Source organism: Motacilla alba, chromosome 1A (assembly GCF_015832195.1).
Source record: "Motacilla alba alba isolate MOTALB_02 chromosome 1A, Motacilla_alba_V1.0_pri, whole genome shotgun sequence".
NCBI classification, from domain to species: Eukaryota; Metazoa; Chordata; class Aves; order Passeriformes; family Motacillidae; genus Motacilla; species Motacilla alba.
In genome coordinates this window covers 44,024,582-44,050,510 of record NC_052031.1, presented here as the reverse complement: position 1 = coordinate 44,050,510, position 25,929 = coordinate 44,024,582, and the positions used below count along the sequence as shown (strand labels likewise).

Below are 25,929 nucleotides of genomic sequence, written 5' to 3'. Positions count from 1 at the left end.
GCTGATGTGTATTGACCAGTCACAAAAGAGTAAAAAGGCAGGCAGGTGTTATGCATGTGAGAGAAAAGGTATAAAGAGTTGGGAGGAGAGAGGTGGTGTTGGCACTAGTAGGTTGTGCTGTGAGAGGGAGGAGTCTGTATTGCTTGGTGCTGTTTGTGGGATTGTAACAGAGAGAAGGTATCAAGGCTTTATTAAACTGCTGATGCTTGCTGCCATCTTTGGTGTTAGTCTTTTGAGTCCTCTGTCAATCAGGGGAAGTTTTTGGATAACAAGGGACTGACACTGGTGTCAGTTGTGTGACCACTGTCAGATTGGTGCCCTGTTTTAGGGATGAGTGACAACAAATGGTACCCTGTGTGAGGAGTGACCAACGACACCCTCATTCTGTTTTGGGACAGAGTGGGACATGTCTTACTGCCTCTCTGCATTGCTAGCCAGTACTGAACCACTTTTTTCCTTTGCAATTAAACAAAGACATAAACTCCAAAAAGGCTACAGCATAATTACTTTTATACTTGTTTATAAAGGTGACTTTTCATGCATTCCTTCTTCTCATTCTCCTACCCTGTTACTACCGAGTCATTTACATGGTGAAGGAAGACGCTAATAATATAATCTAGAGCAGTCTTATGTTCCTGGTGATAGACTAGTGCATAGAGATGTGAAATCTTTCTGCACTTGCTTACCATCAGTAGTATTCTTTCTGAAAGAAATAGATAGCTATTACTTTTGCAAGTAAATATCAAAATATTCCTTATTTTAGATGCAGTGTCTGATTGCTGTATTGTGGTTATCCATGTACTGAAAACAGTTTTCTTACAGGTATATCTTTGTATATGCTCTATTCTTCATTTATGTTTTCTCTTGCAGGTTAACTGCTGCCAATTATCTGAGAAATAAAAGCTGTTCTTTTCTCTTAGGTGGAAGCATGTCAAGGAGATTTAAGTACACTGGCAAATGTGGTGACTTCATTAGCAAATCTCAGTAAATGCAAAGATGTGTCACAAAGCAGTACAGAGCTATCCATGATCGAAAATTTGAGTAACGGAGATGCATCATTATCTGAACTCAAGCAAGAAGAACAAGCTAGTAGTGATGTTACAAGGTAAGGCATGTTACACTTAAAAAATACTGTCCTTTTCAAGAGAAGGTCTGTGTCAATTCAGACCAGGCAATTAGTTAAATCATCACGATGTAGAAAATTTATCTGCTTTAAAAGTAATGGTAATATCAGCGGAAGCTCATGTAGGAGGTAAATATTGTAAGATTTTTCCAAGTGAAGTTAAAAGAAAGTTCCATTAGAGAAATAAATCTTTTTAGTTGTTTGTACTTGAAATTAATTTCAGTGTAAATGTTACAGCTAATTTTCTTACCTTTTGGTTGGTCTTACTAAGGTAGGCCTTAGTTAGGTCTTGTACTGTAGTCTTAGTACTTTGCATCATCCTGAAAAACTTCTTCTTAAGAGATCTCATCTGTGGTAAGTGCCTGTAACTATTAATCATCTTAAAAGCTTGAAAAGCATTTTCTCCTACACAAGAGAAGTTACAGAATTCTCACTACCAGTATTAATTCGTTCACTGAGTATCTTACAAACTTGTGTTTTGCGCTGGTTTTAACTGAGCCATTGTGGTGAGCATATGTGCAAGATGTATATACAGAACATTCACAGTTTTTCCATCAATCACAATACTGTTCTTCCTTGGTTGTCATCTCATGCAAGCTCCTGACAGCTGTCCCAGAAATATTCTTTTACACACCACCTACATTTTACATTCTGTTCTGAAAGTGTGCGTGGAGTAAATCCATTAAGGGGAAAAAGGTGGGGTGTATAGTAGCTAAAATATCTGATTTCCCCTGTGGTCTCTACTGCTTTGTGTAATTGCAAGCAGGTTATATTTTTTCTGCTCCTTTCTTTATATACAGCTTAGAAAGTCAGTCTGACTTCTTATAGATGCTGATTTGGACCTTTGCTGTGTCCTCCTAGGTAAAGAAGGTTACAATATGCCGTGTAAGTGGTATTGTTACATGTGCTGATAGCCATCATTCACTACTGTGGCTGTTCAAAGAGATGTTGTAATCTTTCTTTTGCTGGTACTTCAGTTGCTTATTTTTACCAACTTCAGAGTTTCTGTTCAGTTCTAAAAGTCTGTCTGTGTAAAGGCATCTGGTTCTCTCAGCCAGAGGGCTCAAAAGAGCTCTGACTTGACGTACTCTTGTAAAGTAGGTTACCTAATAGCTGTACAGTGGGGAGGTTCAAGTTAAATATTGCTGTGAAAAAGAAGTTGTTATTCCAAGAGAAACTCAAAATTTTCTGAGTTCCTTGTCAGGCCCTATGGCAGCATGATCTAACAGATGCAGATGTTTATTGAGGAAGAAGAGTTTAAGGGACTTCAGGGAGCACATTTCACCCATCCGTGCTTTTAATGTATTTTATTCATTCCTTGCAGTACTTATGATTTCAGTTTTGCTGGCATGGAGTACAGCTTTTGCTGCAAGCACTCCATTGCTTTTATATTGTAATTTTATGTGCCTTGTCCTCTAATGCTTCCTGATATTATTTCTTTAGAGTTTATCTGCAGTCTTATATATCTGTTGGTGACTGAGCCTGACAAAAAGAGAACCAAAATTATTTGTAGCAAAGGGTATCAATGCCATGTATTTCAATGTTGATTATGCCTTGCTTTCTCACTTTGTGGGCTAGATTTTCATAGCTCCCAGGCAAGCTTTGTTCTAGATTCTCCTTTTCATGGGTGTTTTACCTTACAGACATTGCTCATGTTGGGGCTTTGTGTAGGAAAGGGCTCACATTACTGAGCCATGAGGAAGTAAAGCTGCTGCTGACTTCTGCTGGCTTACTACTGGCAGTTTATGAGATCGGAGGGAGAAGATTTCTTTGAAAACAACATTGAAGAGTGACTTGGGAGGAAAGTGTCATAGGCAGACATGGTTAACAAGTGTACATGCCCACACTATTTTTCTAGCACTCTTCACCCTGTGCTAGAATAAATACAGGATAGTGACAGATGCATATGACATTTACCTTTTGGGGAAAGGGGAAGTCTTGTTCTTCTCTTAAGTTTCTGTCCCTGCCACATGACGAACCCTGCAGAGATCTTGTTGTTTCTTTAAAAGCAGCTGTCACTGAGCTGCTGTGTTTGCCTATTTTACCTAAGAGTGCAAAGTGAATTGTGGAAGACCTGGAACTCAGATCTTCTAGCAGGAGTCCATAGTATAGTTTCTGGAGCTGAGCCATGAATGCCTTCCCTTTGTACCAACTTTGTGCATACTAGAGACAGAAGATGGCCCAGGTACGTCTGTATAGTCCACTCATGTGTGCCCCAGTCACCCTGGTGTGTATATCAAGGTGCACAGGCTAATGAGGACCAAAAAGTAGTTCATTTACTATCCCAAGCCTTGAGGCAGTGTCACCCACTCTTTCTCTGTGATATTTCATTTGTTTTTGCATAGTCATGTTAAACAGCACCTTTGGTTTGGTTTTTTTTTTTTAGCTTGTTAGTGAATTTGTGTAGCTGGAGAGTGTGGGGGTAGAGAAGCTGGCCAAGTTCTAGCCCAGATTTTGTCATTAAATCAGTGATTTTAGACTCTGTGGCAATAAACATGTCTATAAATTGAGAATGAGCTCTACGTACAAGCTGATAATCAGCTTTTGTAAAGTTTTCAGGCCTCAGTGCATAAATGTTTCATGCAACACTGTATAGAAATGTTGCTGTTCCCAAGATATGTCATATGTCTGTAGGCAGTGATCAAGTCTGTATTTTCAATTGAACGTTTGTCAGTTGTAGTTCTCAGGTGTATTTATGAACAGAAAAACAGAATGTGCTATTGAGCAGCCAAATATTGTGTAATACATCTGTGCTTGTCCTGACATCTGCCCTCTAGCATTTGTGCTTGTGAAAGCAGAGAGTCACTGCCATGCAGCAGAGGGTACTAAGGGTTGTATTGAAATGAAAGCATGGGAGTGCTTTCTCTTACATACTCAGAAGCAGTCTTTTCAAGTTAACTTGAAAAATCTAACTACAACTCATTACTTAACAAAAAAAAAAAAAATCTTACTCTGTTTGTGCTTCATAGCAGTAAAAGCCTGTAAAATTTCTACATGTGACTGTAATAGCAGCCTGGTGATCATGTCCTCAAAATACTCATGCCAGCGCTCAGTGAACATCACTAAAGAGATCTTGAAAAGCAAACTGTGATTCAGCAGCACAACCAATATGTCAAAACTGTGAATTTGTTGGCAACTCGTGTAAACAGGATCTGCTGCTAATTTTTGTTTCAGAGTTCGATGGAATGTCAGGAAAAGCATGCTAGTGACTTTTATTTTCCAAATCTCACTCTTCGAAGCAGACTTCTATATGCAGGTTTCAGACTTGTGCAGGTTCTTCTTAAATTGAAATGGTCTCAAAAATGAAATTTTCTTTTTGTTTGTTTGTGATCTTACAGGGCATTTGATACTCTTGCAAAAGCATTAAATCCAGGAGAGAGTGCAGCATGCCAGAACTCTGAAAGTATTGACACCAGTGCACAGCTGCTTGGTGGAGAAACAAGCATGAACATCGTTGAAATAGAGGGGCCACTACTCAGTGATGCTCATGTAGCATTCAGGGTACTGAATACTTTCTTACTGTTGACTGTTTATAACTATTTTGACATAGTGATGGACAATAATGATCTAAGCTTTATTTTGAATTTCTTAGAGGAGAATTTGTTCAGGTATTAACATTAGTTTCCAGTTACTGAACTGCTTTTGTTCACTGGTTAATTCTTTGTTTGGGAGAAAGTCCTGCACTCTGCAGTGGTTTAGCTGCACTGGTTATTTTATAGTTTCTTACCTTAAAAATACTGGGTAAGCCATACAAAAGGATTTACATAGACAAAGTATTTGCATGAAGCAGAGTCAGCATTTCATTGCATGATGCAGAGTCAGCATCCACATTCTCACTTGTTAATGGGTGCATCTGATGCAATCTGCAACTGGATTTTAAGACCTTTAAGTGTGTTTGTCAGTTTCTTGTTTGTGTAGATACCCTGTTTTAGCATGGTAGTAATTGCCTTAAATACAGTTGCTGTGTTAGTTAGCCATATATTTTCTGGATATATTTCTCAGTTTACAAGCTTGCAGGAATTCCTTCTATCTTTTTTTTTTTTTTTAATAACCTTATTTTTCATGGATAAATCAAAAAGCTTGGTCATCTGAAAACTTAGTAACAGGCATTTGGTTAAACTTTACCCCTCTTACCAGCATCTCTTTGGATCATTCAAATTAACTTCTCTAATGCAAATGTCAGCATTTTTTAAAAAATTGCATTAGCCAGAACATTATATTTTAAAAAATATTAATTTCTGAAGACAGAATTACATGTTCTAGGCTATTTTGGGTGGAATCTCTTTCTTCACATATGCAGGTAACATCACTAATTTTAATCACTAACTTTGTGAACATCCTTTCTGATATATTGGTTATATTTTTTGGACTTGGGAGCAGGTGTGTATTAGATATTTTGCTCAAACATCAAAAGATTTCTCTTGTATTTCTTTATAAAATATTAATTAAAAGTAAAAAAAAAAAAAAAAGTTTTGTGAAATAGAATTCTCTCACAATCTCTCTCTTTCTCTCTCTCTCCAGGAGTAGTAACTCCTGTAATGTAAGCACGTTCATTCCAGTTACAATGATTCTTCCTATTATTCTTCTCTTATTCTTTGAGAATGTCTCAGAAGTTGAGTTTTGAGATTTTTCCATCTCCAGTTGTTCCAGACAATGAATGTCTATCTACAAATCAAATTTTTTGCCTTTTTTTGTTGCTGTGTAGTTATTTAACATGCAGAGTGTAATAATGTGGCTAATAATGCATAAAGGAGTCATTCAATTTTGTGTTGGAATTATACATTTTTTATTTAAAGAAAAGTTTTATTTTTTCACTTAAAAGAAGCTCAAAAGACTGATTTCTTAAACGTATTATGAAGAAAGTAAAATAACTGTCTTACACTTTCTTCTTTTTTTTTTTTTTTCCTGTAGCTCACCATGCCTTCTCCTATGCCCGATTATCTTAATGTTCACTATATTTGTGAGTCTGCCTCCAGGTTGCTTTTCTTGTCCATGCACTGGGCACGTTCCATTCCATCTTTCCAAGCTTTGGGGTAAGTGTTCCATTTATTCACTTACGCTGTGGATATGTGCTTTTGAATTTTTGGTTTTTCCTGTCTTCTTTAGGGACTTGTAAAAATATAAAACTACTAATTAAAACTGTTGTAAATCTTAATTGTAAGGTAAATTTTCTGAATTAAAACTACTCCCAGTTTGAGTCCAAATTCAGGACTTGGTTGGGTTTTGTAAGAAAAAGGAGTAGATTTAAAACAATCAAATGCCCGCACACTGCTGCTGGTTAAAATATTTGGAGAAAATAGGAATTTCCATCAGCTTTTTAATAGCTACATCTCTGTGCTACATCCTGATGCTTATCAGGCAATCACCAAAAAGAAGCTCTTGTCTGAATACCCAAAATTTTTATCCTTATAAGGTGAATTACTAGTAATAATCTTGCCTTTAATAACCTACATGAAGAAAATGGTTTGCTAGATTCAGCTGACATTCAGAATGAAGTTGTCTAATTTCAGAAGATTTGCCAAAAATAATTTGCTCCTGTAACCAAAAGGTAAACTGTTCTTTTTACAGTTTGTATAACATCCTGCTTCTTCTTAAGAATTCAGTGTATCACTGAAGTTCAACTTTGTAGTCCATTGCTGATCGTCATGAAAAAAAAAGTCCAAACTGCATGGGAAATACTGATTTATCCTATATTCAGAAGTAATTTTATGAAGATACATCAAATAAATAAAGATACTGTATCAGCTCTGACACAAATGGTGAATAAATTATGATAGTTTTGTCTCATCTTGGTGTTTCTGTTTAATTCAATATCAAAATAGCCTGTGACTGTGCAGCAAAGAGAATTCCTTTTTTAAAATGAGGGATTGTCCCCTTTCCAGGAAAGCTGTCAAAGCAGGATGATCTGTGATTACCATTTGTGTTTACTCTGATGCTTCAGCCAAATTATTCTACACTTTTTAAGGAAAGATACTGTGTTGTGTGTAAATAAACCTGTGTGTTGGTAGAAGGAGAAAGGAATATCATATAAAGTTAAAGAATAGTAGGGGTAAAAAGATAGGTAAATATGTTTTATTCTGGTAGAAATTGTTGACCTGCAGAATTAAAAAATGCATAACAAATAAACATAGTACATGATGTCATTCTAAGCTTAAAAAAGGTTTTTGTTACAGACAGACAACTGCAAATTAGTACAAATTGGTATTCTAGCAAAAAAATGGGAATTACTTCTTTAAAATGTAGTACAGAAGATCTCTCTCTCCAAAAAGATATAGCAAGAAAAATCTGCACCTGCTCTTTTTATGTGTTATTTCACAATATATTTTTCTGCTTAAAAAATGTGGAGTAGTAAGCTGCCATAATAGTGTTAATATTCACCTGTAATAGCATTTACAGACCCAGTCAAGATCATGGGCAACAGTATATAAAAACATAAATTCAATTTTTCTTTGAAGCACCTAAAATGCAAACTATTTTCAAGGAGAGATTTATTTGAGATTAATGCAGCCTTTATGGTTGGAGTACATTATAGTCTATAATTTTGGCTTTCAGAAGGGTGACTCATTTCACTTTTAAACTGAAGAGAAATTCATGGAGCATGATGAGTAATGGTTTTGTAAGGAAGATGGATAATTGTACCTAGATTGTTTCCTCCTCAGGCAACATTCTCCTTTAGTCACAGCAGGATAGTTGCCTTTGACCTAATGAGGAGTTAATGATGCCAGACATTGATTAGCTCATCTTCCTGCATGGGCATCTTTGTTCACAAGAGAGTTTCCTACTGAAACCCTCTCCAAGCTGGTCACAGCCTCTTAGTTTTGTGAGGCTGCTTAAGCAAACTTAAGAACTGGTTCTGGTGTAGCTTTGATCAGCCATAAAGATGCTGTAGATGATATGTTTACCTACACACACGTATCAGTGGAACAGCCAGTACACCCTATTTTCAGTGGTGCTCAGCACAGTCCCTTTGATTATGTTAAAGGAGATGAACAAAGTTGTGACAAATATGTGCAGAAGCTGCATGTACAGTATCATGTCTACCAGAATAAGAACTTGATCATAATGAAAACATTGCTCTCAGTAAGCTCTTTGTAATCCAGATAAGGACAAGTCTGTGTTCACCAGTCCTTTGGCATCCTAGTATTGCGCTAAATCATCAGAACTGTTCCTGAAGATTATATCTGCATTCGTCAAAAATCCATTCCACTGTATTTTTGTAGTTGAAATCCTAGCTTTAATATGCTTTTCTTCTTTGATAGATCTTGTACTTCTTTTAAATTTCCATTATTTGTATTCACTGGCTAAAACTGTGAAACGCCGTACCTGAATTTGACTCCTCTCTGGTGGGATTTGCTTTCTAAGGTACTGAGCTCTTGTTAAGCTCTGTGAGTTAGAGATGCTTGGCATAACTGAAAGTTAGGTTACTAATACGAAAGTGGCTGAATATTAATTGATATATTTTACTTTAAGCTGCAGCAAATAAATCCTTATGACTCGTATTTATACTTTGAAGTCCATATTCCAAACTTGAAAGGGATGCAGACAGTAGCAGTCAGGAAGCTCAGAAGCTTGATCACACATGTTCCATTTCACCTGTATCTTTAATTAAAAAATTATACCACCTGTCAGTTTTCAAGTGGAAAAAAAACCCAAAACCCGTGAGAGTCTGTTCTATGTCCTCAAAACAGGAACAAAAATTTTTTTGTCCATGCATATAAAATGTTGTCCCAAATCCTAAGAAAACTAGCATGATGGAGTACACTTGTGACAGTTGTCATTTACTGTAACTTCAGCTTGCTTTTGTAATATAAATCTATCTCCTTTTAGCTCATTTAAACAACAATGTATTGCTTTACAAAAGTCACTTTAAACAAGGTATTTTAATTCTAGCATGCAAAGAAAAATTTTGCAGAACTTCGTTTTGGTGTTGGTTGTAATGATTGAATTAGATTAATGTTTTATGAAGTGTTCTTCAAATTTAAAAAAAGAAGTGTGAATGCAAATGGCTGGTTTTATTAAATTATTGTGCTTTTTAATAGACAGGATAACAGCATATCATTAGTAAAAGCCTGCTGGAATGAACTTTTTACGCTTGGTCTAGCACAATGCTCACAAGTTATGAATGTGGCAACGATCTTAGCTGCTTTTGTTAATCACCTTCAAGGCAGTTTACAACAAGGTAAGGTGTATACTGTGCACTGTGGGGAATTGTGATAATTTTTAAGTTTTCAAGTGCACAGAAGCTCTTTATTTATCCTTCAGTTGTTATTGTAAATTTACTGTTTAAAGAATTTCATGTTAGTGCTGTAACAAAATGACACTAGCAACTACAGTCCCCAAGACTGATTCTTTTTAGCAATTTTGCAAAAGTTAGCTATAATATTTAACTCCAAAAAAAAAAAAAAAAACCCACTTTTTTTTTTCTGTGTGTTGTATTGTCTAATAGTGTTCTGCTGTTTGTTAATATCATCAGGCCAAATTAGGAATATTTTGGGCAGCATCAATGCTAAGGACAAGAGTACTGTGTATATGATTCCTCTGTATGAAGGATACAAAGTAAAGAATACCCCCCTGTCCTTGTTCTACATAGCTGTGACACAAAGCAGCTGAATGCCAACTTGGTGATACAGTTCCTTTACATAACTTGGCTTGTTGACTTCTGTGTATTAGTTTTAGTTTACATGGAAGTCTTCAACAGATCTCCACTAAGTACTCTTAGTTCCTTGCTAATCCTGTGTCCTGCATCTGTGGCATATTTTTCATTCAAATGAAAGACATATCAGTTGGCCTCTTTAATTTTCTTCTTCTGAAATGGAGGAGAGTCTTTTAGCTAAGCTTTGTGTACTTGTGGATGCTCCCAAAGTTGTCACCACTAAAAGCTATCCAGTCAATAATAGTATAGTCTTCATCTGTTCATAGTCATAACATATTATTCATAAGGTAGATGCACATAGAAAAATCTAAACTTTTTCAGATTTAACTAAATTTTTGAGTTGTTTGCTGTTAGGGGTATGAAAATTCACTGTTGTTGATGCTATGCAAATGCAGATTGGTAAACTGGAAAAAAACAGCCTACCAGGCTATAGATGTTTCATCTTCTTTTATGATAAGGTAATTAAAAAATTATTTCCAAGGGGGTTTTGTGATTTAAAAACATCCACAAGATCCTCCTATAAATAACAGTAGCTTAAAACAAACTGACCAAATTGCGAGATGTACTGGATCATCATGTACTAAAGATACTAACAAATCTCTGATTGTCTCTAGCAGATAAAAATGGAATCTGGAAATTTTGGTCTATGTAATGTTTAAAGGACATTTACTAGAAAGGGTATTGTTTTAGTTAGTCATGTTTTTAACATTATTACAAATACATATTTTTACCATTTAAATTGGAAATCCAGGTTGACTGCAAGAACCAGTTGTGCAGTCTGCCAGCCGCAGTATCTCCAAGAGATACCAAATTTGTGGAGTCTAGAGACACCAGTTTGATGGGTTATTCAGGGAACAGAGTTTTCAGGCTGCTTTGCTATTGCTGACTCAAGGGGAGCAGCTCTGCACCAACCACATTCCCCTCAGTGTAAATCGGGGAAGGGGAACAGTTCTCCTTCCCCAGCCGTGGCACGGTCTCTGACTAAACCACCCACGAAGCTGGACACTGTCCTACCATGTAGCACCTGATCCTTAGGCACAGAGCACAGGTCAGCAGTGGCAATGTATGCTTTACTTATAAGTAGTCTCTTCCTTCCTTGATCATTTCAAGCTCTAGTCCATGCCTGATAACTGGAAGCATTAGCAGGAAGATCCTAATTGGAAGAGGTGGAAAAAAAGAGAGTTAATACTCCGTAATTGCTGGTGTCAAGATTATTCAAACCTAATAGGAATTTATAGATGGCATAGATTTCCCACTGTTTAAATCTAATAAAATAATTATTTTTAACATTCCAGTGTGACCACATTTTTGCATGTGTGTTAACTTAGGAATTTTTCTTATGTGTATCTTGATTTAGATAAGCTGCCAACAGACAGAGGAAGACTAGTAATGGAGCATGTTTTCAAATTGCAAGAGTTTTGTAACAGCATGGTTAAACTGTGTCTAGATGGATATGAATATGCATATTTGAAAGCAATCGTCCTCTTCAGTCCTGGTATGTAATTATTCCAAATGTAGCATTTTAATCTGTGCTATTTGTTTCTGCATACCTGTTTCATTATATTCAGTTACTGCCTCATTTGTTGAGCAATCTTGGAAGGTTTGTAAGGACTGTAGGAAGGGGAGGGTTTATCTTCTGATGTAAACAACTGAATGTTGCTTTGGGGACTTTTTTTGCAGGGGGATACTTTGATTCTTCGTATTAGTAGATTTTTATTCGTGGCTGTGTCACTCATTCTTTTTGTTGTTTTGGGTTTGGGATTTTAGTTGGTTTAGTTTTTTTTCATTTTCATTTATTTATTTATTTATTGCTTTTAATTCTGTGCCTCCTTCTGGGGTACATTTTCTGAAGACCTGCAGTTTAAGTGTTGCTCTTGCACATCCAGATGAGTTGGATTGAAGTTGGGATTTTATTATATGAAAGACTATCTGGGGATCAGTTCTCACATTCAGAATTACAGAAACATCACCTCTCTCCCACACAGATTATGCATATAGCATTTCTGGTGAATGAGCACCACAAACATTCACTTATGTTATTATTTCTGTCTTCTAAACAGTATTTGCTTAATGTACTCTCAGTAGCATTACTAGACATACATTAGACAGTGAAGGTAATATAACTTTATTTCCCTTCTGGGTGATTAGTTTACAATAGGGAGAAAAGAGTCCTCTGGTTATGGTGGATACTTACTGAATAATTACATTGTGTATCCCATATGCCTGGATATAGAAAGATACAAAATTAATTTTCTTACTTGAAAGTTGCAGAATTAACTTTTCACAAAAGGTATTTAGGTATTGCATCAGCATCCTGCAGGCCTTAGATTCATCATTCAGAATTGGGATTTAATACGAAGCCAAATCAAGTCTTTTGATGAAAGAAAAATGTGCAAATCTCAAGTACTTCCTCTATCTCCAAGACTTTTTCACTCTCACATTTAGAAACTGAGTCTTCGGTTACTCCATTTCACATTAGAAGGTGTTAAAAGCACCAGCAGCTTCCTTAATCCTTGTTGCTCTGCCTTTTGTAGATGCTGATGTCCTGTAGAAAAGATTGGAGTGAATGTTAAAATGCTCACAGAATCTTAATGGCCCCTGTCAGTAGTGTAGGACATGGAGGAGATCTGGGTATTTGGTTCTTGTCGGTTCTGTAGATTGATTAGATACAAGAAGAACTTTCTTTTTACATTCAGTTGCAGTTCATAGAAAGTTCACCCTTACATAGAAAAATTAGTTGAGGTGAGAATCTTTCAGAACTTGGACACTTCCAAAATGTAAATTTTAAGCAGGTTTTCTCATATATAGAATTCATATGTTGTGAGGTTCTTGCTTTGCAGTTTCCCTCAGATTTGCATGATCTTTTCTATATGTAGTATCTACCAGTAAAACTCACAGCATCAGCAGGAGTTCATGGTATTCATTGAAGTGCACAAACAAAACCGTGCATATCTTCCATTGCTACCTATATATATATTAATATATATATAATGCAATATATATATTATATATATAATTTATATATCTATATTGCAGTAATGGAAGACTTCTGAGATGAAAGACATTCATGCAAATAAAAGAGTCAGAACCCTTCAGAAAAGATGATAAATTTCCAGAGGAATTCCTGTTGTGATATTTTTCTACTGTGGATCACTAAGGAAAATCAGATCCTGGGTGTTTTACTCTAAGACATAATCCTGCTGTCAGTCCTTATACCAGGAGAGTCTTGCTTGGTTCTGTGTGTTTGCTTGTACAGTTCACTGTATCACTGAAACAGTTTCAGTTTCCTGATAAGCAGGACTCACCATTAAACCCACTAAGTTTAAGCCCAGTATTAAGCATGCTTGAAAATCTTTGCAGTTTTTCTTTTTTGCTGAGGATTGAACAGTTGCAAATTCACCATTATTACAGAAGAGACTTTCTCTAAGTGGATGGTCAGAGGGTGTTTGCTAGTTTAATGTTAATAAATAATACTTGCAGGAGATACAATTCTCCTGCAAGTGTTCTTACCCCAAAATAATCCTTTTCATGGCATTCCTATACAAAGAACTGGTGGAGGTTACTTCAGGAAAGAAACAAAACTACGGGAGAATACCTCATGTCCATTTTTTTTTAGAATTATGTCCACTAGGATTTATGATAGAATCCTCTGGCCTGTGTGGAAAAATCAATCCTGTTAGACACCAAAAAATACTTCTTGAGGAACCTTGCACTTGCAAAGTAGTATTTACCTATTTGTTTAGTCTGAAGTTTGACTCCTTCCAATAATATTTGACAACACAAAAGGTAGAAGGAAAAATACCTTGGGAAAAGACTCTAGTCCAGTCACATGATTGAGAGAAATCTTCTTTAGCTGATGTTTTCAAATTCTTATTACTAATAAGTAGTTGCTTTAATGGCAATGTGTTGCCCGGACTCTTGATCCTTGAACCATATAACAAAATCTTCATACACGTGACAGTCATGTTTGGTACCTTGGACAGAAGAGATGTCCTGGCAATGACTCACAGGCCAGAAATTATAATTGCAGGGATTTTACTGCTTTGCTGCAGGATGGGGCTGGGCTGTGCATGCAGCAGAGCCCTAAGTAAGAACCTCCTGCTTTAGCAGGCCCTAGTGATTCAGCTGTGCCAAGCCAGCTGTTTGGCTGCCATAAGATAGCCTTGGGCAAAGAGATTAGTCTAAAAGGTGTGCCAAGACAACATCTTTCTAAATGGCTGCAAGTTTACAAGCAGTGGTCTTTAAACTACTGTTTCCAGAAGTTGACTTGTTGCTGTGTTCCTGACATGGTTCTAAAAGCAGCAGCACAAAGTGATGCATTTTGCACATCAGCTTTAATTCTTCCATCTACATGATTTGTCATGCTAGTGTGACAGTAAAATTTTTACATTCAGATAGATGGATAACAAAATTACAGACCATGTAGAGCGTTCAGAATTACTGCATGATAATTTCCAAGAGTGACTTGGCAATTAAGTTGATGTCCTTTCATTTTAGCAACACTTACATTTCGAGGAAGTTCAAATCACTGCTAAAAAGTTTGATTAGCACATTTGAAATTTTTGCACACCAAATAATTGAGAAAGAACAGTCTGCTACATACAAGTCCATCTGAATTCAAAAAGCATTTGGACAATGTTCTCGGGCACATGGTGCGATTCTTGAGGTATCCTGTGCAGGCCCAGGAGTTGGAGTCAGTGATACTCATGGGTCCCTTCTAACTCATCATATTCTATGGTTCAGTGTGTTTTGTACATGTCTTAGGAAACTGTTCACAGCTTTTTATTCTGCTTCTTCCACTGATCTTAATTTTATACTTCACTTTTCACCTAAATATTATTTGTGCATCCAGTGTTCCAGAAAATGTCAGTGTGTTGAAACAATCCTGTTTTACTGCTACACAGAGAACAGAGTTGTATCATCAAGACTGACATAAACATTGCAAGCACTGAATTTATTTGAGCTCTTTCAAATGTCTGATTTTATTTATGGAAAGTTAAGAAAAATATAAATGTAAAGAAAGAGAAAAATAAGGAGGTCAAGTAGTGTCTACGACTAAAACTGAAGTTGTTGCAGGTACCACATAATTATTTCAGTATGTTGGCAACTGGATAGACTGTATGGATGTTAGTTTATTTTCTGTAGAACGAGTATAACAAAGAAGAGGGTTTTTTTTTTCAGATCATCCAGGTCTAGAAAATGTGGTACAGATTGAGAAATTCCAAGAGAAGGCTTACATGGAGTTCCAAGACTATGTAACAAAGGCGTATCCGGATGATACTTACAGGTCTGTAAACTTAGATGCTTACTTGATTGAGTCTCTTTTCAGAGTCACTTATTTGTACAGTTTTTCATGTAATAGATATATACATTTTCTTCTTACCTCATTAAAATTAAGGTATTACCTTTAGAGCACTTCAAATATCATGCATGTGGTCATACATATTATGTGTAGTATTTTTTATCTCATTGTTAATTTCTAAAATTAATTATCCAAAATAAATATTAGTAACATTCAATTTGAAGTGCATCTATTTGGAATATTTCCTCATTTAGTCTTAAATCCAAGAATACATAGTACATGTAGTTGACAGGCATTTGCACATTTTTTGTACTGTTCAAGACACGACTAAACATAAATTTAATGCAATACTGATTTAAATATTTAAGCCTTTCATGAACTACATATAGCAAACTTTGACCAGTAGTGTCCCTTCTCATTTTTTTCTCTTCTTTTGCTAATAACATCATGAAGAACAACACCAAAATCTGTGATTTGCTGAGTAACACTTTTCACCAAATTTATTTTCCAGACTATCTAGACTTCTTCTCCGATTGCCTGCTCTCAGGCTGATGAGTGCTGCCATCACTGAGGAGCTGTTCTTCGCAGGACTGATTGGCAATGTTCAGATTGACAGCATCATCCCATACATTCTGCGAATGGAGACAGCAGACTACAACTCTCAGATCATAGGTCATGGTGTGTAAAAGGAGCAGTCCAGGATTCTGTACCATGGCAATCATGGTAAATGCGTACCCTGTCTCCAAGAGATGGTCGTAAGCCTTCCAATGCACCTTTCCAAAGAAGGCTCATATTCCTCCTTTCCAGTACACTTGGGAAACATGGTGGAGTGTATTAGGATATAGGATCCCTTCCTGTTCTTCATCTGTCTTCAAGGACTTGTAAATTAACTTGATATCTGAAGAAGGTCAAGAATTGTCCATCCTATTTTTGTAGGTAGACGGACTTGGAATATTTGTTTATGAAGTTCAGGTTTATGAGGAAACTGAAGAAGCTTTGATTGAACTAAGGTATCTCAACTTAGTTTGATGTTTTAGACAAATAAATTAACTTTCCTCTCTGAGTTTTGTTTTCAGTGTTTTGCTGCTAGTTATTTTTCACGTATCAAATGGAAAATACATAATCAAACACCCCGAAAAGGCCAGTTTCCATGCAGACAAGACCCAGCTTAGTTCTGGCTGTTATTTTGAAGAGTGATTTGTTTCCTGCTGAATTAAACACTGGATACCATACCCCAAGTGCAGGGAAATAGAGGACGTTCACATTTAAAAATATTCTGATGTTAACATTGATGCAGCTGATCAAAAGAGACGCAGCAGAGTCAATAGTGACTGTTTTGCAGATGCCACAGAATACTATAGTCTAACAATAATGTGGTAGACATCAGCTATTTTATACTATGAAAAACTAACGGAAAAGTGTATACTGCAGGCATTCAAAGACAGCATACTCCTGCTTTTTCTGATCTCAGAGCTTTTTCACACTACCCCTCCCTCTTTAATACTCAGTGCCCAGTGATGGAGGCATTCTAGATGCCTTTTAACTTTTGTCCATGTCTTTATTTTTGGTTATGGTTAGCCCTTGGGTATGTAATTCTCTTTTCCAACCAGTCTTCTTTGATTCCTTTTCAAAGTTGAGTTTGTCAAATCCAGTGTCCTTCCATATGTGAGCATAGCCTCTGCTGCTTTTCCTTTCATCATTGGAAATGGGTCTAGATACTCCATGCATGTTGCCTGAATCATACTCCATAGCTTCATCCAAGGGCGAGTTTAAATGCTCTTCTGTCTTCAGGACGTGACTCATGTGACAAGTAACACTGACATGTGGTTGCTTCTTGCTTCCTTTTGCAACAGAAAGTTATGCACCCCTGGCATGTTTATTTCCTGCTGCTTAAAATGAGAGAAGTATCCTAGTGAAAATGATGGTCTTCTTTAGACATTAGCATTTAGGATTTTCTGAACCTTAGGTCAAGGCTGAGGAAGAGCCTGACCCAATCAAGAAACACATGCCTGCACCAGAAATTGACTAGCCAGAAGGTCGGATTTAATGGAGGCCTTTGCCCACTCTGCAGTGGCAGTTCCAAGGCCACCCTAACACCAAGAGACTACAAGGTGGGGCTTGGGTTATAAAGTTCTTGAGTTCTGTAGTTTTTTTTCTCAGCATCAGAGGATCACTACCAGACAGAAAACCTGAGAATTGCCTCTGGCACTGAATTTCTGTGTTCTTCTCAATTCTACTAACTGAGCTGCTTGGACCTTTCGCTACCCAAGCTCCATAATCGGAGACTGTATCATAGAATCACAGAATCAGATGATGGTTGGGGTTGAAAGAGGCCTTAAAAATCATCTAGTTCCAGCCACCTCTATGGACAGGGACATCTTCCACTAGACCAGGTTGCTGAGAGCCCCACTCAACCTTGCATTGAATACATCTAAGAATGGGGCATTCACAGCTTCTCTGGACAACCTGTTCCAGTCCCTCACCACCCTCGCAGTCAAGAATTTCTTAACATCTAATCTAACCTGCTCTCTTTCAGTTTGAAGCCATTCCCCCTTGGCCTGTCATTACATGCTCTTTAATAAAAAGTCCCTCTCCATCTTTCTTGTGGGCTTCCTTCAGGTACTGGAAGGCTGCAGCTGGGTCACCCTAAGCCTTCTCTTTTCCAAGCTGAACAATTCCAATTCTCTCAGCCTTTCCTCACAGGAGAGGTGTGCCATCCCTTTCATCATCTTGGCGACTTCCTCTGGACTCTCTACAACAGCTCCATGTCCTTCCTGTGCTGGGACCCCAGAGCTGGATGCTGCAGTGCAGAGCAGAGGGGCAGAGTCCCCTCCCTCCTCTGCTGGCCACACTGCTTTGGATGCAGCCCAGGACACGTTTGGCTCTCTGGGCTGTGAGTGCCACTGCTGGGTCATGTCCAGCCTCTCACCCACCTGCACCCCCGAGTCCTTCTCAGCAGGGCTGCTCGCCATCTGTCCATCCCTCAGCCTGGATTGGTACCGGGGGCTGCCCCAGGTGCAGCACCTTGCACTCAGTCTTATTAAACCTCATGAGATTCCCATGGACCCATTTCTCAAACTAGTCCAGGGCCCTTTGGATGGCATCCCATCCTGCAGGAGTGTCAATCACACCACTGAGCTTGGTGTCATCAGCAAATCTGCTGAGGGTGCACTCAACCTCTTCATCTGTGTCATTAATGAAGATAATAACACTGTTCTTTATATGGACCCCACATGTCACTGATGTCCCTTGGGATTCTGAGCCACTGAACGCTACTCTGGTTGTGACCATCCATCTACTTTCTTACTCATCTAAGAATCCACCCATCCAATCCATCTCTCCAGTTCTGAAAGAAGAGTGTTGTGGAGGACCATACTACACAGTTGGTCATATCCAATCCCACAGATCCAAGCACTTAGTGCTGAGGAGCCCTGATGGCATGGAACAATGTGTGTGGGCCTTTGCTGTGCCTTTTCTGTGTTGGAACTGGCCATGCCAGCTGTGTTCTTCTCATGTTACACCTTCAGAAGGTTGTAGGGTTCAAGTTCTCTACCTGTGTTTCCTGGAGAGCTGTATGAAAATGACTGTCCTGTGCCTCAGGAGGTGTGCATCTCATCAGCAGAGTTTATGGAAGTATGAAGGACTGTTGCTGCCAACCTGCTGAGTTTGTTCTCTCCTCACGGGTTAGAGGCCCATTTTTGATCTGTAGGACCAAGTTGCAGATGGGAGGTTAATCATTCTCCAGTTCAGCTCTCCTCAGAAATTCTGACTGTGCTTGCTAGTCCCTTGCTATCCCTAACCCACTTCTGGCCCTAACAGGCACAGGAGATTTACAGTCCACTACATTAAAAGTTTAAAGGAAACTGACATCCTGTTACTCCTGAATGTACTGGAGGCAGTTTTCCAGGCATTCCACTACTCTTGGAAGAGTTTTACGCTAATATTCTCCAGATTTGGGAAACCCAGGTAATAGTAAGATGGAAATAAAAACCTGATTTCTTTTGTAATGCAGTGCACTATGCAAATCTCTCTCACATCCTTCAAGAAATTTTCCACTCCATAGCTTGAGCCTTGGGTGTAATATGGAGTTCTTTGTTTAGAGCTGACAAAAAGGTTCAGCCTCTCATGTGGCACTGTCCAGCTTTGGAAACAGCTGAGAAAATACCAGCGTATCTACAGATGTAAATTTTTAGCAATTGAATCCCTGAGTTCAGCCATCTTTATTGCTTGAGGGGACCTTGAAAGATCTTTCATTACAGCCTTTCATGGGAACAGGACGCCAGAAGTACCCTGCCCAATCACATCTTGCAGTGATTGATTGCTCTCAGCATGAGAAATGTCTATTACATCAAGATCGTCAAGACTCCTTAAGGAGAGTGGCCTTGCACCAATGTCAGCCACTTCCCTTAATATTCCAGGGTGGATTTCTTCTGAGCCCATGGATTTCTGTGGGTTGAGCCCTTGCAAGAGGCTGCAGACCAGCCGTTCACCTACTGGTGGCTTGACACGGGCATTGTTGTAGATGCTTGATCCGGTGCTCCGCGGTCCAGCTATGCTGGTAAAAATGGAAGTAAAGAAGATTTTGAGAAGCTCTGCCTTTTCAGCGTGACTAGTGAGTAGCTTCCCTGCCTAGTTAGGCAATGACTCTGTATCTTCCCTGTGCTTCTGCTTACTACTCTCATATCTGTAGAAACCTTTCTTGTTATTCTTGACATCTTCGGCCAAATTTAGTTCTATCTGGGCCTTAGCATTCCTGCCCACATTTTTGCATGCCCTAGCAAGGTTTTTACTGTCCTTCATGGGTATTTAGCTGCCTTTCCATAGCTAGTATGTGTCCTTTTTTTTCATTTGTTTGTTTGGGGTTTTTTAGTTTTAATTGGAGCACTGTTTTGGAGAGGATCTCCTCAGAACCTGATTTTCTCTGGATTCCTGTCCTTGTTCTCTCTTTGTGCCCTAGTCTGTTTGACTGCAAGTTAACTTCAGTTACACATGGACTGCAACTACCGTGGACTGCTGCATCAAGACTATGTGCTTAGGATGTGTTAACTCATAAGCACAGAAACCTTGGTCATGTTTCACATGAGGTTGTTTAAATTCAGGTGTTTGTATATTGTGAGGGCCAAAAAACCCCTACATTTTATAATGTTGGATACCTCTGACATTTGGACCTCTAAAGAGCCAAAGTGCATACATACCACACATAGCAAACAGCTCTGGCTACTGGTAAGTGACCTTTTTTCCTCCCGAAGTTTTACATTTTTATGATAATAAATTTTCAAGATTGATGTAAAGGTGGAGTGCAGCTGATCTATGCTGCCTGCCAAGTAATCTGTTTTGTCTTTATGATGATCTAAAAGATGCATCCCATACAGGAGGTTGTTGTTTCAGTGTTACTCACTTTGCTCAGCAGGATCTTCATTAATTATTTCAGATTATTTAATTAATCATTCTGAAACTATAAATTCATCCTTTTGATAAGGAACGAGGCGTAACGGGGTTTTCTCAGGAATGGGAGCTTTAAAACCAGGTAAATACAGGAATCAACATGGTTTTTCCTTATTCACCCATGTTAACCATTACAGTCCACTAAGAACAATGTGACAGCTCATGGAAAAACCAAACTGTGAAGTTCTGGGTTTGTTGTTTTGGTTGCTTTAAGATAACTGCTTCTAAGTTAAATGAAATATATTGTTACCTTCAGCTGAGACCCTTAGTGTTTCTAACAGTTATTTTTTTTGTGATTTCATGTTCTCACATTACCACCTGTGTGATTTATGGTCATTTATAGTCTTATGAATAAATTCCCTGGTACTGAATGAGAGACTGGCTAATATTACTGGGTTCTGTCAGTACCACTGTTCATACAATAACAAAAATGTGAATATTGAAGCTTAATCCACCATGGATATTAAACTATTTCATTGTTTTTCTGATTCCTTTTCAACTATAAATTACTTGTCAACTTTGTGATCTTTACAAGCCTTGAGAGTTTTCAGAGCCCATCAGGATTTAACCAAATTGTGGCATTTACCCACCAAAAACTCTTTGCCAATGAAAGGAGAAGTTTAGTTTCAACAGCTTTAAATTTTCAATGTTGAGAACAAGAAAAATCATTTTAATATAAATCACATGAAAGGAAAAACAGTTTTATACGTTTTAGAATCCTATAATTTAAAGACAATAGTACTGTTACACATAATAAGCTTACTAGTTCAAATATTTCTCATGAAACTGTATGTTGCACACGTGTATGTGGGTTTAGGTTGCTTGTTTCATACTGCTAAAGTTCCTAGTGCAAATAATTGTTATATTTTAAACTTTTTTCAAGAGTACCTTCATTGCAATACCTTCCGTAGTTACAAACCTATCTGTCCTTACATTTATTCTTGTTGTGGGATCTTCAGGGTCAGTGAAAGTCAGTCTGTTGTTTTTGAAACTTGTCCTGTGCATTTTGTTCAGCCTTTGTGGTTTGCTAGTACATCAGTTTCAGTGTAAGCAATACAGTATCACTGTATTTGTCTTGCTGTTGTATAAAAAAAATCACTTTAAATGTCTTCAAACCCAGCTAAATTAGAAAACTCTATTTTGGATGTATTTTTAAAAATAAATTGTAAGTTTCTATTATAGAAAACAATTGCAATATCCTATTATTTGGTAGTGTTTTATACGGATTGTCGTATGGACCTAGAATACTGTATATGATTACAAATAGTTTGTGGATCTTTCACATTTTTATTATCCAGTGGAGTATTTTTGGTTATATTGAGTCTGGGATTTGTGGTAGCTGCAATTTCTTGCTGTTTACGAACCTTTTTGCAATTAACCCTTTGTTTCCATGCTTAATACTTTCTGGCCTGTGCATTTGACAATTAATAATTTATTGTAAAATTTAGTTTACCAGTATTTTGGGTTTTAAAATGCTGTGTGGAAATATGTATTGTAATGAACCCTGGTCATGGATCTTCATGTCATATAATGCAATAATGGATATTTGGAAATTAGTATTTGATTCATTATGGATCACTTTTAGGTTGAAAGTTACAGTATGGTTGAACAAAGCGTTTTTTCTTTTGAAAGAAACAGACTTCAGATGTTCAAGTAAACTTATCTCAGTTTTCAAAACTACTGGATAAATAATGAATTTATTGTTGTTTGAAATTGTGAAGTCAGCACAAGTTTTGGTCTATTTCAGAAATTATTTCTCAATGATAATTTTAAAAGTGTAAGGTTTTTAGTTGTCATCTTCTGTTATAAACGAATGTGGCATTTGTGTGGATGTGCAGATAACCCAGAATGTTATCCCAAATGAAAAACTAACTGCCATTCCTTCCACGTTCAAATTCTGAAATGTTTTTATCATCAAGTAAATTAACTGACACACTGCAGAGAAAATGTAAGGTGCACTGGTAAAAGATAAAGTTTGGATAATGCAATGAGTTCACTAATTACAAGAGCTGGAAGTAAGCATTTAGAGTCTCTTTTTCAAGAGATTTTACTCCAGGCTCTATCTTGCCTCTGTTTTGAAGACTTAACCTTTCTTGGTTAAGTCTTCAGATCACATAGAATCACAGAATGGTTTGGGTTGGAAGGAGTCTTCAATATCATGTAGATCCAACCCCTGCCATTGCCAGAGACACCTCCCACTAGACCAGATTGCTCAAAGCCCCATCCAACCTGTCCTTGAATACTTCCAGGGATGGAGCATCCACAACTTCTCTGGACAACCTGTTCCAGTGTCCACTACCCTTATCATCTAGAATTTCATAGAATCATAGAACTGTTAAGGTTGGAAAAGACCTCTTGGATCACTGAGTCCAACTGTTTCATCCTTGTGTCTAATCTAAATCTGCCCTCTTGCAGTTTCAAACCATTGCCCCTTGTCCTATCACTACATGCCCTAATGTCTTTCTCCATCTCTCTTGTAGAGGCCTCCTTTAATTATTAAAAGGCCACTAGAAGCTCTCCTCAGAGCCTTCTCTAGGCTGAACAACCCCAGCTCTCTCTGTCTTCATGGGAGAGGGGCTTAAGCCCTCTGGCCATTTTTGTGACCCTCCTCTGGATCCACTGACTTTTACAGGGCCCTGTTCCCCAGTCATTCTGCTAATGAACTACTCTTGTTTCTGCTAGTAACTATCCACAGCCTTTTGGCCACCTCTGTGGCATTTGACTTCTTCTGTCAACAAACATCCCTAGCACCCAGGCTTGCCTTGCTTCCTAATACTTCTGTCAAATAACCCCAAAGAACATTTATTTCTGTTTAATCCTAGAATCCGTCTCTGATGAGCTGCTTTGTTTTGCATCCCATGTGTACCAAGTCTTGTGCTAATACTTGCTGTGGATGACCTTACCCTTGCCCTGATACCCAGTGGCTCATAGAGAGTACAATTTTCTCTTAGGTGAATCTTTATGAGAAGAAGCCAGGGTTGTGCATTTGGCTTGAATGTAAGAACCAATTGTGCCCTCAGAGGCGCTGTGTTGCAGGTGCAAGTCATTTGGACTGCTGGAGCATCACCATCTTCAAGTATCAACATCTGGATGCTCAGGGTTTTCGTGGCTGTTGATACTGGTTGAACAAATGCATTTCCTGATTATTTCTTTAATAACTGGATCTTGTAGTAATGCTCTTGCCCAAATATATTTTCAAGTTAACTCTGCTTGGATTAAGGGGAGGTGGTGGGATGCTGGCAAGGAAACAGAAATATTTGTGTTGTGTGTGAAAAGGTAGGGGAAAAGGGATAGCACAGAAGTGATGTTATGGGAATGCTTTTAACTAAACTGTGGTGGATTTGACTGTGACAACAGAGAAACCAGATGGAACTGCTCCACTGTGGGTTCTTCTGAGCTAATAGAGTGCATTTCACTCAGCAGAACTGTCTGCTGGACGTGCAGAGAACCAAACTGCCACGCTCTGAACCTCCTGGCAATACCAACTCCCCAGACAAGAAAGTTGGTCGGCACGAGACACGTGAGCAGCCAACCCTGTGGCTGTGGTCCTTTGCAGACCTGCAGTCCAATCCCTTCCAATAAGCTGTTCATGAGGTGTCTGAGCTCTTTTATGATTACTTCGGTTCTCCTGCATCCTAAGGTTTTACCAGGGAGCAAACTGAACAGCCACATCGTTTGGCTAATGAAGGCTCCCTGAGGAACAGCTCCAAAAGGAATTTTTCTTTCCTCTGTAACCAGGAGAATTTTGTCGTTGGAAAATCAAAGATGAAGGCAGAGATACTGCAGGAGAAACAACCCAGACACTTCCCACAAAGTGGCAGGTGTTTTCTGAAAGTGTCAGTGAATTTATTATTCTAGGGGTTTTGAGAGCTAAACTGTCCTCACAGCTTACATACTGAAATGTTTTTGCAAATGATGAAGTATGTACTTTTTGGTAACATTTCACTTAGTTCCAGGCTATGAAGTTATCTTCTAACTTTTTCAATCAGTAGAACCCAAGTGACAAAAACTTCTTCCACTGTGTTTTTGGGAAATATATATGGATTATAAGAGTAAAAAAATGTTTTAGTGAAAGCATTAGATATCTCACTGTTTAGACTAGAGTGAGAGACACTGTGGTTAGAGATTGGATTCGGTTGTTTGTGGACACTGAATTGTGGAGATTTGTGTTGTGGATTGGACATTGCTTCTGGAATCTTGCAGTTTTAGAAGGATGGGGCAGGAATAAGAGCATAGTATGCTCTTATTTTTTAGTCTTTCTTCTATTGGATTTTTTTCTTAATTTAATTAAGAAAATTATTTCCATTTATTGTTGCAAATGTATGTTCCACAGTTGTGAACCACTGCGGAGTAAATTTACATAACTTTCCATACTAAGAACAGAGGAAATGGCAGTGGAATAGGCAAATGTAATAGAGTTCTTCTAAGGTAAAATGTAAACACTAAATTATTCTGTAGATCAGTTGACTTTTGCACTTTCTGAGCATATATGAACTTCAGTTTTTCAAGATCAATTGTACCACTGAATAAAGCTCTTTAAAACTAAACTAGGATTCAGTGAGATGGTTCTGTGCTAACAAACTGAAGGGAAGTTACGTGTCATGTTTTGAGTCATTCTGGAAACAGATTTGTTCATTTTTGAAAAATATGTTGTTTGTTATGCTCTATTAGGAAAGAAGCCAGTTACTTGTGTTCTGACTTGAGAGGGGTTTTTTAGGCTTGAAAAAGATTTCTGGTGCTAATTTTGTGACATGTACTTGAACTAGAGGAGAAAAACAAGGCAGCATTAAATACATTTAGCAAGAGTTTTTGAGGCAGTGAGGTTGAGTGTGCTAATTTTGGGGTAAAAAAAGCAACATCTAACAAGAGTCTTAAGTTTAAAAACCCTGGGAATTAAATATTTCCTATGGGTGCATGAGTTTTGCAAGCACCTTGAGTGACAAGACAGCATTTCAGTGCTGTCATCTCCCAAAGATGTCCCAGTAAATCCTTAGGAAGACAGGCTTGCATTTGCATTCCACTGTATTTAACTGTGACATTTGCACCAAGTTCAGGGAGAATTTTTGAACACCGTAGTCAGATTCTCTTCTTCCTGCACAGTGACACATGAGCAGCAGCAGTTTGAGTAGATGTGATGGGACTTCAGCAGTTATGAGGTAATGAAATCCTCGGTGGAGATCTCACCTGACTAAAGTAATGGAGAAAACAGTACAAAAAAAAATTAAAATGCAATCCAAAGAAGATGCTGTAAAATGTTCCTCCTACTAAGAAAGTATTCCCCACAAAATCTTCTGTAGCATCAAAGTCACATTAAGAAGCTGATCCATTCTTCCAGCTTTGTGCCACAATGCCTTGTCCTCCACTGAGGACACTTTCTCGGACAAAGAACTACGGTGCCACATGGAT

The 25,929-nt window shown here is 37.9% G+C and overlaps 1 protein-coding gene across 9 annotated transcripts in view; it reads left to right on the top strand.

The window, feature by feature from the left end:
* Positions 1–22,203, top strand: part of NR2C1 (nuclear receptor subfamily 2 group C member 1) — a 54,341-nt gene extending 32,138 nt beyond the window's left edge. For 8 of the 9 annotated variants that reach the window (XM_038153181.1, XM_038153182.1, XM_038153184.1 and 5 more), the window contains 7 exons: positions 921–1,105; positions 4,462–4,624; positions 6,035–6,156; positions 9,163–9,302; positions 11,134–11,271; positions 14,958–15,063; positions 15,590–22,203. In XM_038153181.1, the coding sequence (XP_038009109.1) occupies positions 921–1,105; positions 4,462–4,624; positions 6,035–6,156; positions 9,163–9,302; positions 11,134–11,271; positions 14,958–15,063; positions 15,590–15,764 (1,029 nt within the window). In that variant the 3' untranslated portion in view covers positions 15,765–22,203. The remainder of the gene's footprint in view (positions 1–920; positions 1,106–4,461; positions 4,625–6,034; positions 6,157–9,162; positions 9,303–11,133; positions 11,272–14,957; positions 15,064–15,589) is intronic. The other variant, XM_038153190.1, reaches the window with a different exon arrangement.
* Positions 22,204–25,929: the final 3,726 nt, after the last annotated feature.